The 17,832-nt window shown below is 43.1% G+C and overlaps 1 protein-coding gene across 2 annotated transcripts; it reads right to left on the minus strand.

The window, feature by feature from the left end:
• Nucleotides 1-10: 10 nt before the first annotated feature.
• Nucleotides 11-17,774, minus strand: iffo1b (intermediate filament family orphan 1b). 2 transcript variants are annotated; one of them, XM_010884977.3, is made up of 9 exons: nucleotides 16,287-17,774; nucleotides 12,692-12,752; nucleotides 7,663-7,758; nucleotides 7,430-7,570; nucleotides 6,228-6,415; nucleotides 5,905-6,031; nucleotides 4,804-4,896; nucleotides 4,249-4,379; nucleotides 11-4,048 (listed from the first exon to the last, which is right to left on the minus strand). In XM_010884977.3, the coding sequence occupies exons 1-9, from the start codon at nucleotides 17,288-17,290 to the stop codon at nucleotides 3,943-3,945; spliced, it is 1,947 nt and encodes a 648-aa protein (XP_010883279.1). In that variant the 5' UTR covers nucleotides 17,291-17,774; the 3' UTR covers nucleotides 11-3,942. The 2 variants fall into 2 exon arrangements, with proteins under 2 accessions (XP_010883279.1, XP_010883278.1); XM_010884976.3 differs by having other exon boundaries at nucleotides 4,804-4,899.
• Between the last annotated feature and the right edge of the window lie 58 nt (nucleotides 17,775-17,832).

Genomic DNA, 17,832 nt, shown 5'->3' on the forward strand with positions numbered 1-17,832 from the left:
ACAACAAAAATATTGCACATCTGCATCTTTATTCCATCTCTCGTGTCAGTAAACCGAGCACAGCGTTGCAGCTATAGCAAATCTGGCTTGTCTTAAAATTACAGACATGTGCAAGGGGCCAGTCCAATCTCATAGAATTTATTACTCACAAAAAACAGGGCCAAATTAACCAAGCGGTACAAGGTTTACAGTTGTTCTTTCAGGAGGAAATTAGCAAAAACAACAACATTAAAGCTAGAAATAGGAACGGGACTTTACTCTTTCCTGTAGTCATTTGACATTTTGTTTTATGATTCATCGCCTTTTGAAAAGAACAGCAGTAAATGTTGCACTAGTGCAGATGCTTAGTGAATGAGGCACCGGTGATTGCCAAGAGTATTCTCACTGGCGACCGAGTCAATTCTCCTGCATGACATCGTACTCAGGCTGGAATTTGTTATTGGTAGAAGATATGGACTTACAGAGAAATGGGCCCCTGGTTTACATATTAACGGACCTACAGTATCAGGTCTCGGTCTCAACTCAATGTTATATCAACTGTGTTCCAAATCCTCAAGCATTGCCTGTGTTAGATTTATCCTTTAATGCATACAGTATCATAGCAATTATACCATCATATTAAAGCAATAGCGTTTCAGTAGTTTTTTTACACAGCAGTTTTTAAGAAGAATTTACTTTGTAATCACACACATGAAGAAAATTGATCATTTAATCAATATTAGAGCAATTCCTGTAGTGGCTGATTTGCAAACAGTCATTTAAGATTATTTTACAGACACTAGTAGTATTAAGAATCAAATCAGTGTGCAGAGGCCATCCCTGGGTGACTCCTACCACTCTAGTTTACAGTGATTCAGTTAGCCTTTAGGTGAGTTGTGTAGAGAATACTTAGTCTATTGGAAGACAGACACCAGAGGACAGCGTGCATGTTGACACGGCTGCATTCTTCATGTTGTTAGCGAACCAGTAACTCTTTTTAAAAACCACAGACATTAGAACACTCTTCTAAAAATACACGCTGACACATGCATACATACCCAAGAGACTTTGTCTCTGTGCGTGTGTGAAACAAAAGAAAGAATTGTACATATTCTCACACTCATTTATTTTCGTCCTTGTACGCTCCCGTTCTGGTCAAACAGCAGGAATCTCAGGGCGTGGAGTTTTTCCTTACTGCTTGACCTGAGCAGGAAAACCTGCTGTAGTTGTAGCTTAGGTCACACAATCCTGGACCTGGCGTGCCCAATCCTTAGCTAAACTCATGCGTACTTTTTTCAACACAGCGTCAAAACCTATGATCTTAACCACCTTAAGAAATGTTCAAAATAAAGCTTTGAGAAACTCTTACAGAATACTATAATATTGGAGGTCTGAAAAGCCCCAATACAATACAACCTGATTCAACCACTTCCTCGTATCAACCAAAAATCAAAAATAAAGATTAAAAGGAAAACATATGCAGTCCATTCCGTTTGGATGATTATAACGTGTGTATCATTAAATGATCATCAATATAGCTGACATATATTTAGCATGGGTATACATATTGTTCATCTGAAGTAACAGTGATTTATATCGAAAGTAAACCATATTTTAAGGTCAAGGAAAAGGAACAAAAACAAGTGAATAATAACATACAAGATGAATTAACAGACGTTATCAACCCCACCGCTGTTATGATTGACCTACTTCAAGTGACAAGTGGAGAAAAGGTCTTCAGCAATAAACTGAAGTGTTTGAATTATTACATTTCATTCATATTCTTCTTTTGCCTTAAATACTATAATGACGCCTGTTATTGCTGTATCAGTGAATATTTGTTTGGCTCTTTCTTTATAACAGCCATCTTTTACAAGCTGAAAAACGGTCAGATCATACCAAGCACCATGAGAGATAGCTTTCAGCGTCAGTATGTAGAACTTCTGCAACATTGATCAAAGCAATGTTGTCAAAGTGAACTCAGACTGCTTGTTTTTAGTTGCTTTGGCACTCAAGTAGCACAACGTAAATAACCTAAGCAGGTAAATCCTCCTATTCATGTATTCATTAATTAACTAATTGTCCATCCATCTATACGAACTGTAAATTACTGTGAATTTACATATCTATTCATCTGTTTTAATATCCATAGTTGGATTATTGACTCTCGGTCATCCATCTCTATCCACCCATCTTTTATAGCAGCTCAAGTTAACTGTGGACTTACCAACCACAGACTACAGCACATTCGAACAGAACACAGAAAATATCAACAGAACTCTAATATCTACTTTCTCATTGGCTAACATCTAGCCTACCGATCTCCCTTCTGTAGGGCAGAATAGAAGGGTCTTTCTCAACTCTCTCCTGCTGACAACTAAACATGTAATATACATAGCAAAATGTATTAGACTTGGGTTTCAACGCCCTTTGTTGAAATGCATCCCTCTCCCAATGTCAGTGACAGAGAGGAGAACAAAGGCCCCAACACTGACCTCAGATCAGCTTTAACAGAGTATTTACAGTATTGTCACAGCACTGCCACACATAGGAATGACACAGACCCTATGGCTAGCTTGGTCCCACACCTGGATCTCTTATCAGAGCTGCCACACCAAACATGTAAGTACCGGATACAGTAGTAGACCACAAGTGGATGTGAAATGGATTTGTGGTAGAGATGACCTACAGTATCTGGATTTGCACTGAAATGCATGACAACAAGGATTTCACTAAACTACATCCAGAACTGGGACCAGACTAGGCTACAGCAGCATTAAAATAAATATCTGCCCGCTCTCTCTCCCGTTGCCTGGTTAGGCTTTCTCACCTTCTTCTAATCACCTGCTATTTACGTAGACTTTGTTGTTTGTTGGGATATATTGAAGCAAGCACCAGAATGAAGCCTTTGGTACCATGTAGTGTTGAATTACTTAAAGTGACGAAAGCACCCACTGGTTCAAATAAGACCTGAGGTAAATATAACGGAAAGATGATAGTGACACAGGGTTACATTGATTGCCTCTCTGGGGTCAACAAAGTCCAGGGGGAAACAGGCAGGTTTTTGTTTCAAATGTGACAATAAGTGCAGAATCACACAGAGAACATCAATACATGGTCTAAATGAAATGTTGTTCAGGTTACTTGTTGACATTTTTCAGGTTTTCATCAATACGTTTGAATGAAGTGCAGATGTCTGAAAATGAGTTTGACATGATCCGATATGCATTTTATCTGTTTCAATACCTATTACACAATACAGACAGACAATGCTTAACTCTTTTAGATTTCTGTTTTGTTGCCAATTAGGTGATCTATCTATCTCAAGGTTTTTCCCTCATGCCAACCGGGCTTTGTTTTGTCTAAGAAGGCTTGTATTGAATGTTTAAACCTACTGGGTGAGACTGACAGAGCCCAGCCCTGAGTCATACATGCTGTAGTAAGAGGTCAGCCCATTGAACTCTTGTGCTGGCCTCATATGCACGTATCCGTGTGTTAGGGTGTGTACAATGAGTATAAATTATGGCTGTGTGGTAATGGATCCTGCTATAGTACAGGTATTACTATGGTAGACTACTTGCTAGTGACAAAGCCTAGTGTACACCATAGCCTACAACTCATAAGTTACCTGAATTATTGCTAATTCTTTTTTTTAAGAGGTACACCTGATTTAATACATGTAGTACATTATTTTTACCTCACATTTGTTCCCGCTACACAGTGTATTTCGGGAGGTTAGTAAAGACCTGTTGGAAATGGACCCAATATTAGTCCACTAAAACACATATCAGCTAATTAACCGCATTGAAATGATTGATTAAAGATATTGTGAAAAATAGCCGAAGAACCTAGCGGTTGCACTGTCGACATGACGTTGCTATGACGGCGTGTAGAGCAGCACTGTGGTTGGAGGGAATGGTGGTCATGTGATGGAGGGGTGTTGTTCTGGGCAGGTCAGACCGGTCAGGATTTGAGAGGAGAATCAGACGGAGGAGATGGCGATGCTGACATAACCTCCGCTTGGTCACTGCTCTTCTCACCGGCCCCAGTCACAGGGGAGGGAGCCTTACTGAAGACGGACAAAAAGAAAGAGTGAGGGTGAGGTGAGGGGGAGAGAGAGAGAGCAGGGGGGAGAGACAGAGAGAAAAGACGAGGGAAGGACAGAGAGAGTTCTGAGTATGGTATAGAGCGAATGCAAGACTTGCGATTCTTAATGTGTGTACTGTACTAAACTAAAGATGAGGGACTGAAGTGAGAGTGGGCGTTTACCTGTCCCCACTCTGGGTAATGAGCCTCCTGCATGTCTCCATCTGTACGTCCAGGCCTCTCTTCATAGAACACATCTCCATGTACTCATGTAGGTGACGATTCATATCGCTCTTCGCTGTAGCCAAGTCATACTGGAGAACAACACAGTGAGACACTGATAGAGCCCTACACAGAGACACATTTGTTTTTCTATCCTCGTAGGGAACTGTGACCTTACCTTGACCCAGGAATGTAGGTTCCCTAAGCCCTGGCCCTTAATCTAACATAAATTCAAATTTATTTATAAAGCCCTTTTTACATCAGCAGTTGTCACAAAGTGCTTTTACAAAACACCTGGCCTTAAACCCCAAGGAGCAAAGAACAGTGGTGTTGAATTTAAACTCAACATTAACCTGAAGGTAACACAGGTTTTTCGCTAAACCTAACCCCAGAGCTGGAAATCAGCTTTGTGAGTCCCACGTGGTCCGTCCAGTAGGTGTGAATCGCACGCACACGCACAAACGCACGCGCACACACACGCACAAACGCACACACGCACACTATGGTTGGTCTCACCTCAATCTGGTCAATAGTCTCCTGATATTCTTTCTCTCTGGACTTGAACAAGTCCTCCGTGTCATTAATCACTTTCTCCAGACACTGGTCCTCCTGCTGAACCAACAGAGAGGATGTGAGAGAAAACACGTCAAAAAGAGTCCATGTAACCGAATGGGGAAAGCTAGACCAGTTTGTTTGATTCTGAAAAGCAGCCTGTATTGGTTGGTTAGAACAGTAATGCTTTATATTGGGTTGGAGCAACCCCCTTTTGTACACTGGTACCATCAGAATGTAGTAAACACAACGTGTTTGTGTTGTCAGCACACCCCATTAACAGACAGCATGGCAGTGTTCCACAGCTAAGGTCATTTCCCCATGTAATCAGCTAATTCAATGACACTGAGCAATGCAATTTAATTTTCCCTAGTGTGAGAAGAGACAGTGTTGAGAATGTTTCTCCTGACCGGTAAAAATAAATCAGTTTGTAAACAGAAACTGATCCTAACAAAGCCAGCTTTCAGGTACACAGGAATTGGTGAAAAGCTTGTCTGTGTGTGAACACGCTGGGGATATTCAGTGTTTCCTGGCAGAAGGACCTTACGCTGGGTAATTTAAACCACCAGAACAACTGAGATCTGATCCCAGGCCCAATGCCTGTAAGCAATAAACCATATTTGTAGTGGGCCATTACCCAAATCAATCAATCAAATGTATTTTATAAAACCCTTTTAACATCAGCTGTTGTCACAATGTGCTTAGATGGATACACAGCCTAAAATCCCACAGTGCAAGCAACAATATGTAGCACAGCCCATCCTTCATCCCACTAATCCATCCAACTGTTGAAAACCATTTCCTAGAAAGCACAATGCTATGAACAGAGTAGGTACCAGTACAGGAAGCCCAGATAAACATCAATGGAATGTTGTGTAGAGAGAACCAGATTATTTATTTTTTAAATAATGCAGCTAGAATCCACATAATGGCGACGTGATCAGTGACTTTTTCTTTATTCCTTGTTAGACCAGGGAAAAATAGCTTTTAGCTTTCAAATGAAAGTAACAAGGTTATTAGGTCAGTAATCCATAGATTTAGCATGAAAACATAAGCATTCCAGACCTCTCCTAGCTGGTGACTGGTCTCTGGGGCCAGAGTGCACCCTGGGAAGTCTTCCCATAGCAGTAGGGTCTCCTCTGTCTCCTCCCAGGCCAGGCTGTCACAGTCATCCTCAAACTCACACTCACGCCTGAAACACACACAAACACACACACACGCATTTATTTACATCAAACATCCACTAAAGGTGAACTGCACATCAAACATTCCTTCTGGACAGTCTAATACCTTTACAGTTGTATGCTTTAACAGCTTAGCAAGGTATAGTATTTGTATATGACATTGACAGATACATGTGACACACATTGTTCTGGACCCTTACTTACAGCTGGTTCAGCATCCTCTGCATCTCCTCGTTGATCTGATTGGCCGACGAGCCACAGAGCTCCTCCTCTCTGGGAAGGGCCCCGTCGCTCTCTGACGTGCTGATGGTCTCATCACCCTCACTACCATTGACTGATAGAGGGGGCGGTTTCCGGGGGCGACAGTTAATGGCAGATTGGGTGTTAGGCACCTGGGACACGGAAGAGAGAAGTGAGCTCTATTTGAATGGGACTAGCTTTTTTACAGAATGTTGATTGTGTAATTATTACATAAAGATTTGCATTAAAAAAAAACTCTCCAATAAATCAACTAATTGTTCAAAATATGTCAGCCATGTTCACAGCCAACAAAGATAACTCAAGGTTTGTACTCCAAATGTATAGTGTTTGTATTGAGGAAATGTGGTCACAACTATTTTAGGTACAGAAATAATCTAACCACTCCCATCCTGCTGACAAGAGATGTGATATTAGGCTGTGGACAATAGAGTGAACCTTTAAAGGTTACAAGCAATTATGTTCAGAAGCAGTGGCGTCCTTAGGCCTGAACATTCGGGGCTATAGCCCTGGATCTTTTATGAATAGCCGGATCTCAAATTGACCAAAAATAATAAAATATAAAAATAGCCCCCGATCTATTCATCCATAATTCAGATCGCTCATTAGGACAATGTAGACGAGTAGGACGCTAGCGTGTACATCCCGATTTTCCAGATGTACATTCAAAACCCTGTATTTTCTGTCTCAGGCGGGGCGGGGCAGGGGGGGGTGGGTGGGCTAAAACCCTGAATATATTGTGACCCTAGCCACACCTCTGTTCAGAAGCATTTGTTGTACTGATTCATTGGCACAAAACACAGCATTTGCTGTGACAGTTCATATAGACTATGCGCAGCAAATCAGTTATTGTTTTCTTGCTCAAACTTTATGCAGTACATTTCTTTTAACAAATCAGCAGGATGCTGATTCAGATGGGACTAGTGTTACCAAAGGATCAAGGGGTCACTGAAAAATATTTGTTTGGCTGGAATTATTACAATAATTCCTGGATGATATAATGACCGACACGGCAGACTCCGATCAACTTGTGTTTGGTTACATTGATTACATCACCAGACCTTCCCAGTGAATCCTATGCAAATATAACTTTAGGAAACAGTGTAAAGACAGACAGACAGACAGACAGACAGAAAGACAGACAGTACCTGGTACATCTGAATGACATCCTCGCAGTTCCTCTGTTGGGCTACGTCACACAAACGAGCCGTAATGTCGATGCGTCTGCAGATGTCCATGTCCACCTTCATGGCCTTCTCCTGGATCTTACTGTCCAGATCACTCAGGTTCTACACAGACAGAGATCCAGCAGGTTCTCAGGGTGTCGGGCACACAGGAGAAACACGAGAGAGCAGATACAACGGTGTGACTGCAGACTCACATTGCTCATCAGGCCTTTGAAGAGGACCAGTTCAGCCTTCAGCTGCTGCACTCTTACGGCCAACTCATCCTGGCAGCCCTCGCTTTCATGGAGATCCTTGACAGAAACACACAGCCATGAAATACCGGAACATATGCTATTGCACACCTTAACACACACATACACATGCAATCAAGCTCAGCCCCTACATCTTGGAAAATACAAGATAATACACGGCTCACAAAATGAAGGGAACACTTAAATCACACATCAGGCTCGATTAACTAAATATATTAAAGGTCAAAATCTTTACTGTACATTGTGTCATTTGTTGAGAATACACTTATGTAACAATGGTCACACCGAAAATCTAAGTAACCAATTTAAATCACAGGCTGTTCCAACTCAGTAGTGTGTATGGCCTCCATGTGCCTGTATGCACTCCTGACAACGTCTGGGCATGATCCTGATGAGACAGTGGATGGTGTCCTGGGGGATCTCCTCCCAGACCTGGATCCGGGCATCAGTGAGCTCCTGGACAGTCTGAGGCGCTACTTGGTGGCGTCGGATGCACTGATACAAAAAGTCCCGGAGGTATTTAATGGAATTCAGGTCTGGGGAACGTGAGGGCCAGTCAATGGCATCAATGCATTCGTCATCCAGGAACTGCCTACACACTCTGGCTACACGAGGTCGGGCATTTTCCTGCACCAGGAGGAACCCAGGGCCCACTGTACCAGTGTAAGGTCTGACGACGGGTCTGAGGATTTCATCCCGGTACCTAACATTAGTCAGGGTCTGTGCGACCCTCCAAGGATATACCTCCCCAGACCATCGCTGTCAAACTGGTCATGCTGGATGATTTAGCAGGCAGCAAAACATTCACCACGATGACTCCAGACCCTTTCACATCTGTCACGTGTGCTCAGTGTGAACCTGCTCTCATCAGTGAATTATGGTGTTCTCTGGCAAATGCCAATCAATCTGCATGGTGCTGGGCTGTGAGCACAGGTCCCACTAGAGGATGTCGGGCCCTCATGCCACCCTCATGTTCTGACAGTTTGGTCAGAAACAGGCACACCAATAGCCCGCTACAGTTCATTTTGCAGGGCTCTGGCAGTATTCCGCCTCACACAAAGGAGCCAAAACCGGTCCTGCTGCTGGGTTGATGCCCTACTACGGCCCTGTCCAGCTCTCCTTGTGGAATGGCCGTGTCCTGGTATCTCCTCCATGCTCTTGAGACTGTACGGGGAGACACAACAAATCCTCTTGTGACAGCACATATGGATGTGCCATTGTGGAGGAGCTGGACTACCTGTGCAACCTGAATGGGCTGCAGGTACCGCCTCATGCTACCAGTAGTGACAAGGACACTAGCAAAACTACAGAAGAATCAGTCAGGAAGGATAAGGAGAGAGCAATTGTATGTGGCCACCACCTGCAAAAACCATTCCCTTTTTGGGGGTTGTCTTGCTGTTGCGTCTCCAGAGCAACTGTTGTCACTTTCATTTGCACCAAAACAGGTGACATTGATTAACAACCGCTTATGCTTCCTAACTGGACAGATTGATTTCCCTGAAGTGTTATTGACTTGGTGTTATACTGGGATGATTATGTGTTCCCATAAATGTTTTTGAGCAGTGTATATTGAAACACTCTGGGTATGGAGAAAAAGTAAAACATAGCCAGTATTTCACTTGAATCCGGCCATGATGATGAAAATCTGTATATAGGCTTAGACGTTCAGAAACCAAAGCAACAGACATACAAACATACAGAGTTTCCATTGTCTACCTCATCCCACACAATGACCTGTATTATGTTGTTCATTACAGCATTTTAGACTTGTCTGCCACAGTCTTCTAAATAGCTCATTATATGGTCTCGGCATCGCAGTACAGATGTTTCATTTGGGCCAGGAGTTACCCAGGGACCAGGAGGTCATGCAAATGATCACAGTTGGAGGTGGGTGTCAGACACGGTTGGCTTGCCTCGTCAAGCTCTAGTCACTACTTGTGGTATGCTGGGCACCCAGCAAGCTCAATAAAAGGGTTGTGGCACTCTCCCAAGCGTGAAGGTGCGACAAACACTGGTTCAGCAAGCATTGTGACGAGACAAAAAATGGATTGATTGAGCTTTCTGAGAACCCTCCCGAGGCTGTCCGGCACCGCTGCAATGAGGCCTGAAGTGCTGCTGGAACTATTAGGTCAGAAAAACTGGGAAATTGGGAGAAACAAAAAATGTGCTGTCTGTAGTCCGCTAGCTATAATCTTTAGCACAATTGTATTGTAGGTATTTTTAAGCATAAAAGCTTAAAAATGCATTCTGTGATTTTTAGACCCTGGTTGTAAAAGCAGTGCTGTTGGGTCCAAACAGATCCCTGAGAAAGGTGTGCTATATCATGTACGAGCCAACATGTATCCCACTGTCATCAAAACCACTCCCTTTGAAATATGTCATTTGATGGATAACTCAGGTAAGGTAAGTCTTATAGATGATCCACAGATAAACAACATATTACACATCCATCCCAAAATGGCAGGCTAAAAAAGTGCATTTGTCATTAAAGAACTCCTGGAATGTATCTCTACTGTTGACTGTGCCTGAAAAGGACACTTGTCTGATCTGTATCCATGTATTTCTTTGGCTAGTTGAATGGAGAGCAGAACTGCTGCATTGCCACATGCTCCCTGGCAATGCAGCAGTTCCATGTCTAACTGGGTCAGGTCATACGCAGATGTAGCCTCATACAGTGGGGAGAACAAGTATTTGATACACTGCTGATTTTGCAGGTTTTCCTACTTACAAAGCATGTAGAGATCTTTAGTTTTTATCATAGGTGTACACTTCAACTGTGAGTACCTATGATACAAAAATCCAGAAAATCACATTGTATGATTTTTATATAATTAATTTGCATTTTATTGCATGACATAAGTATTTGATCACCTACCAACCAGTAAGAATTCCGGCTCTCACAGACCTGTTAGTTTTTCTTTAAGAAGCCCTCCTGTTCTCCACTCATTACCTGTATTAACTGCACCTGTTTGAAGTCATTACCTGTATAAAAGACACCTGTCCACACACTCAATCAAACAGACTCCAACCACTCCACAATGGCCAAGACCAGAGAGCTGTGTAAGGACATCAGGGATAAAATTGTAGACCGGCATAAGGCTGGGATGGGCTACAGGACAATAGGCAAGCAGCTTGGTGAGAAGGCAACAACTGTTGGCGCAATTACTAGAAAATGGAAGAAGTTCAAGATGATGGTCAATCTCCCTCGGTCTGGGGCTCCATGCAAGATCTCACCTCGTGGGGCATCAATGATCATGAGGAAGGTGAGGGATCAGCCCAGAACTACACAGCAGGACCTGGTCAATGACCTGAAGAGAGCTGGGACCACAGTCTCAAAGAAAAGCATTAGTAACACACTACGCCGTCATGGATTAAAATCCTGCACGCAAGGTCCCCCTGCTCAAGCCAGCGCATGTCCAGGCCCGTCTAAAGTTTGCCAATGACCATCTGGATGATCCAGAGGAGGAATGAAAGAAGGTCATGTGGTCTGATGAGACAAAATAGAGCTTTTTGGTCAAAACTCCACTCGCCGTGTTTGGAGGAAGAAGAAGGATGAGTACAACCCCAAGAACACCATCCCAACCGTGAAGCATGGAGGTGGAAACATCATTCTTTGGGGATGCTTTTCTGCAAAGGGGACAAGACGACTGCACCGCATTGAGGGGAGGATGGATGGAGCCATGTATCGCAAGATCTTGGCCAACAACCTTCTTCCCTCAGTAAGAGCATTGAAGATGGGTCGTAGCTGGGTCTTCCAGCATGACAACCACCCGAAACACACAGCCAGGGCAACTAAGGAGTGGCTCCGTAAGAAGCATCTCAAGGCCCTGGAGTGGCCTAGCCAGTCTCCAGACCTGAACCCAATAGAAAATCTTTGGAGGGAGCTGAAAGTCTGTATTGCCCAGCGACAGCCCTGAAACCTGAAGGATCTGGAGAAGGTCTGTATGGAGAAGTGGGCCAAAATCCCTGCTGCAGTGTGTGCAAACCTGGTCAAGAACTACAGGAAACGTATGATCTCTGTAATTGCAAACAAAGGTTTCTGTACCAATTATTAAGTTCTGCTTTTCTGATGTATCAAATACTTATGCCATGCAATAAAATGCTAATTAATTACTTGAAAATCATACAATGTGATTTTCTGGATTTTAGTTTTAGATTCTGTCACTCACAGTTGAAGAGTACCTAAATTACAGACTTCTACATGCTTTGTAAGTGGTAAAACCTGCAAAATCGGCAGTGTATCAAATACTTGTTCTCCCCACTGTACATCCAAGAGACCTGAGAAACCGTCGCTCCACTTGGCTGCCCTAGACACACACACCGAGACAGAAAGTGGAAGTTCACACCACTTTAAGAAAAAATAACGTCCTGTGATAGGGACCTCTGACTGCCATTTGTAGGAAATCACGTAACGTTTCGATCATATTGAACATGCATAACTAGCTCCAACAGTTCCTAAATAAATAGTTAATCATTCATTTGGCTATTTAATAATGGCAGACACCAGCCTTCTACAGCACTCATTACTAACATTACCAGAGGAGCTTCTAACTTCCAGGTAAGGCATTTATACGTTGGCAACAGTACTATCATGCTGGCTACAGAGATTAGGTAAACAATTTACGCACTACTGAATTCTTTTTTTCCACACAAGCAATTCAATTAGGTTGTTCTGCATGCATCAGGGAAATGCCAAATGTGTCAACACTGCATGCGCCTCAGACACAGTGTCACTGACAACACTGCGCTTCTGGCTCTGCGCCCTGCGTTTCTGTATAGATTTAGTGAGGAGTACCTGTATGTCTATAAGCATTGAGCACCTAAACATTTCACTGTCATCAATATCATGTCTGATGTCCCATCACGTCTTTGTCCCTGTCAAGCAGCACAGATGAAGCCTCAGAAGGACGTACCAATCAATGAGAACAGCCAAACAACACACAGACACACAGACAGACAGAGGCAGTGTTACCTCCTGTAGGTCTTCCATCTTCTGCTGCATGTCCACTCTCACTGTGTACTCCTCCTCCCACCTACACAACAAAAACAAACAGTAACAAACAGTAAATACTAATATGGTAATAAGACAGTAATAGGTGTGTGTGCCCGCATGTGTTTGTGGAGTTGTGTTTGTGGTGTTGTTTGTCTGCATGTCTAAAACCCCTGGTCTATTAATTTGACCCCATGAAGAAACAAAATCATCCAACTAGTGACCAGTAATCTCCATAGAGCCCAGCGTCAGGCTCTATTAAGAATCTACTTCACTCACAGATACATCTAAATATTTTATTAGGCATATTCTGGCAAATGTATTCAGGCATCAGGGCACATAGGAAAAAATAAGAATTCAAGTTTCAATAGCTGAAATAATTTCACTGTGTACATACATTCGTGTATGACTGTATTATACAAGGAGTTAACAGACTGTAAAAAAAAAAAAATCTAATAATAAGGTTGAGTTGTAGTGACCTGACAGCACAGCGGACAAGTTAGATCCATGACGATTGACCAGTGACTCATCACACAGCCCCGGAGTGAGATGGTGGGTAAGGTGAGACAGAGGGGGAGACCAAACAGGAACAAAACAAGCTGAGTGGTCTATGGAAGCCACCTCCCCTTTTTAGCAATGACAGTGTGTTGGGCTGAGTATACTGCATTGCAGATACTGTGTGGAGTGGAACGCGCATTGGACAAATGCTGTTGGGAGAGAGGGGGAAAGGGCGTGGGGGAGAAGTGGGGTGACGTGCTGAGAGTGGAGAAAGAGTGGGGGGGGGGGTGAAAAAAGGCAAAGAAGGGACAGAGACATTGAGGAAGGCAGGTGGCGGTGAGAAGGATATGAAAGAACTAGCCAATGAAAAATATGAAATGTACGAACATGGAAGGACATAGAACAAAGGACAGGGAGGGAACAAGACGAGGAGAAGCCGGGGGGAGGAGAGGAACGGGAGAAGTATGAGATAATGAAACGACCTCCTTTAAGTCGTACTGGTACTCCTGTGTGTTTCCCTCCATTAAACATACAGCCTGCAGGGTGTTTTAACTGCATCGCTACACCCACATAGACTCCTGACAGATATGATTCTCCCACTACAATAAATCATATAGCTGACTATGAGGTATGGATACTGGCAGATGTATGGATGACTTGAGGGGAGACAAGCCTTGATTTGATTCCAAACCGGTAGGTAGTAAGGTCACACACACATAGATAATTAAATCACAATACAGAAAACACACACACAATACACAACACTTGTCCCAGGTCCATAGACATATTCCTGACCCTATACTTAGTTGGAACACATTGTTTGTCATTAGGAATGTCATTATTAGTCAGATACTTTTACAGTACATTTGCATCTTAGGTGTTCTCCATGTCTATATAGGATCTGTATCTAATTCATTGAATTCATAAGACCGCTGTTGCTAATCCAGCATAACAAATCAGTGGCTGTGGCCTAGTTCTGTCAGAACTCAAACTGCAGACATATAAACATACTGGCATTATGGAATCTGTTTCAGATTCCTAACTTTTATTTTGCAAGACAGGACCTGTCTGTTTCTTTGTGAATAGACAGGCACCGGACAGCTTGGCAGGTTCCTTCCCCAGGTCAAATCACAGCCCATAAAATGGAAAAAAGGTAAGGCAAAGAGCTGCAAGAGGATTGTAAATTTGCTCAATATAGTTTTCACAGTTTATTGTGAGCTTGCTCAACCGCATTTTGTTGCATTAAACATTAAACATGTATTTAAAGTAGAAAAAAAAGCACCAAAAAACATTTCCTCTAAAGTACTAAAAGATAACATATACCTTAAAGGCCTAATTTTTCATAGAAGCATACAGTATATTTGACCTTTGTCAGGATTGCCATCCATTCTAGCAAGCATCCAACTCAAGAGTGCAGAAATCTACAAAACTTCAAAAACGTGTGATTGTTGAGATGAGGGACTAGATCCCTAAAAGTGGCATCAAACATTATCCCCTGGCAGACAGAGAGGGCAGTACCAGTCAATCATCATAAACACTGTCACCTGAACAGTTTTTCTTTAAGCCATGGTCCTCAGTTACTGGACATCCGTCGTATAGAGGCCTTCTAGGTAGGCCTAGCTGTACTATATTGAGTACAGTAAATCTCTCTGCAATTAGATACATTATACTAATACAGTAAATGTCTACAATTGTAAATCCAATGTGTATTATATACAGTGTAATACACATTGGGATGTATAATACGCGAGGCCTGTTCTGAGTGGAACCTGTCATGTTAAACCGCTGTATGGTCTTGGCCATTGTACTGCAGCTCAGTTTCAGGGTCTTGGTAATCTTCTAATAGACTGGGCCATCTTTATGTAGAGCAACAATTCTTTTTTTTTTTTCAGATCCTCAGAGAGTTCTTTGCCATGAGGTGCCATGTTGAACTTCCAGTGATCAGTATGACGGAGTGTGAGAGCGATGACACCAAACTTAACACACCTGGTCCCCATTAACAACACACACCTTGTAACACTAATGAGTCACATGACCCCCGGGGAGGGAAAATGGCTAATTGGGCCCAATTTGGACATTTTACCTTAGGGGTGTACTCACTTTTGTTGCCAGCGGTTAAGACATTAATGACTGTGTGTTGAGTTACTTTGAGGGGACAGCACTGTTATACAAGCTGTACACTCACTACTTTGCATTGTAGCAAAGTGTCATTTCTTCAGTGTTGTCACATGAAAAGATACACTCAAATATTTACAAAAATGTGTACTCACTTTTGTGAGATACTGTATCTACTGCTCACACTCAATATTATATATAATTGTATATGCTCATTAGCCACTGATTTTGATCTTGTGTGTTCTGTGCCTAAATATGTTCCATCTCTGGCAGTTCTGAACGACAGCGGAAGTACACCCCTCACATGTTTGCTAATATTTGATATGTGGTGTTATTTTGAGGGGACTGCAAATTTACACTGTTATACAAGCTGTACACTTACTACTTTACATTGTAGCAAAGTGTCACTTCTTCAGTGTTGTCACATGAAAATATTTAATCAAATATGTGCAAAATTGTGAGGGGTGTACTCACTTTTGTGAGATACTGTATGCACTCACTACTGTTTGTCACTGTGGGTCAGATACATTATGGTTTGTTGTTCGGTAGTTCACCCAGCTGCCCAGTGACTCAAGTCCTTCTGACTGCAGTGACAAGAATGGTGTGAGCTGTGGCCGAAATAGACAACGCACACAGGCTAGAGTGATGAATGGATAAGGAACTGGCTGAGTCTGCTTCTGGTGGAGACAGCTGCTCTTAAAGGCCATCTGTTCTAATAGGGCCCTTCACTTCACCCAAGTAGCATGAGCCAACAACTACATGTAGGCCTAGTTTCACTAAGTTACATCAACACTCTGTAGCTAGTGTTTATTTACACTGTAATGTTGCAGAAACATACATTGAGGCATTCCAGCTCAGGCCTCATGCCCTGAACAAACAGAGTGCTGCTGGAGCATTCTTCTGAAAATAAAAATGGTCCAGACTTTTGGACCTAAAGCTGGAAAATGATTAAGTTCCTATTTACCTGCGCTTGTACTCATCTCTCTCCCTCTTGACTTTGGCCAGTACGTTGTACAAAGCTCTGATCTCCGGAGTGATGGTGTCAATCTGGACCCCGACCCCGTCTGGGTGTACCCAGGAAACACCAGGGCTGGTCACACGTGTCTCAAAGCCAGAACCAAGTTTGCGGGCATGATTGTAGGACCAGATGGTGCCGGGGAGGAACCGTGGAGGAGGGTTGTTGGAGGTTCCAGTGTCAGTACTCGTGCTGAAAACCGTTTTCCCGTTGGTGGGACCCGCAGGAGAGTCAATCGTCGGGGTCGATAGACTTATCGTGATTGTCGGATTGTGATGTTCAGTGTAGTTCGCTGCAGCTTTGTTGTTGGCTTCAAGCGTGAGAACAGTGTTGATGGGAGGCGTGAAGAGGGTAGTGGGTCGTCTCGCAGAGTTATTGGTGTTTTGGAATGGTAGAGTCCCGGGCCTAGGAGGGATAGTTCCCACAAACCCGGTCTGCACACCTGCATCTTGGGTATGGACCATTCGAGCACTTTCAGAACATCCTCCATTGCCGCTATTCTTCACATCCAACGCCTGTTGTAGTTGCTTTTCCAAAATCTTATTCCTTCTCTCCAGTTCATGAACCTTGGCAAGAAAGCATCGGAACCTTAAGTTCAGAGTCTTAAGAACACTGATATTGGAACCCAGGTCGTTTCTTAGCGCCATAGCTGCGGGTGGTTGTGGCACAGACCGACGATATGAGTTGTTATGGTTCAGATGTAGGTAAGCTTGTGAAGGTGTGTTAAAGTCAAACCCTGACAGGGTCTCCGGACACAGTCCAGGGTGGTCACTCAAAAATAAAGATGTCGGCGAGCCGAAAACGGCTTCGGGTAGAAGGCCTGAGGGCGAATCCGGATGGCTCTGTCCTCCTTGGTTCTGCTGTTGATGGTGTTGATGTTGGAGAAGCGAGTTCGCCCCCAACGAAGGATTCATGCTATGGTAAGGAAAACTAAAGCGCTGCAGATCTGGCATGAACACGGACAGTAATTTTCTCGCTATAGGCAGAGATATCCTAAACTAAATAATAACACGCTGAAGGTTGACTTGTTGGAAATCAGACGTATCCGCGACCACCCACCTTTACTAGGTGACGGACCTAATTACTGATCGAATGTAATCCTCGACTAATCTATCTTCTGATGTGGATAACGTTCACTCTCTTCCTATCTCTACAGCAGGTTATCTATTTCCGTTGGATATAAATAAAGCTGCTGGATAACCGTACATAAATGCAATGACGAATAAGCCAGTCCGGCGCCGGCGCTGTGAAGCCAAAAACGAATAGGTCAACAATCCAAAGTATTTAAGTTAATATGTTTTTAAATAAATGACTGAAGAATGCGACAAAGCCCTAACGAATAAAAAATGAAACCAGTATCGTCAGTCAGCGCGAAGTCAGTGCTTATCTGGCTCCAAAAAGTGACCGCAGGCAAGCACAATTACTGCGGGATTTGGAGAGCAGACAAACTACCGTATACACCCAAGTAGACGGCATCCTTTCAAATACGTGATTT

The sequence above is a fragment of the Esox lucius genome, chromosome 20, assembly GCF_011004845.1.
Source record: "Esox lucius isolate fEsoLuc1 chromosome 20, fEsoLuc1.pri, whole genome shotgun sequence".
In the NCBI taxonomy this organism is placed as follows: domain Eukaryota; kingdom Metazoa; phylum Chordata; class Actinopteri; order Esociformes; family Esocidae; genus Esox; species Esox lucius.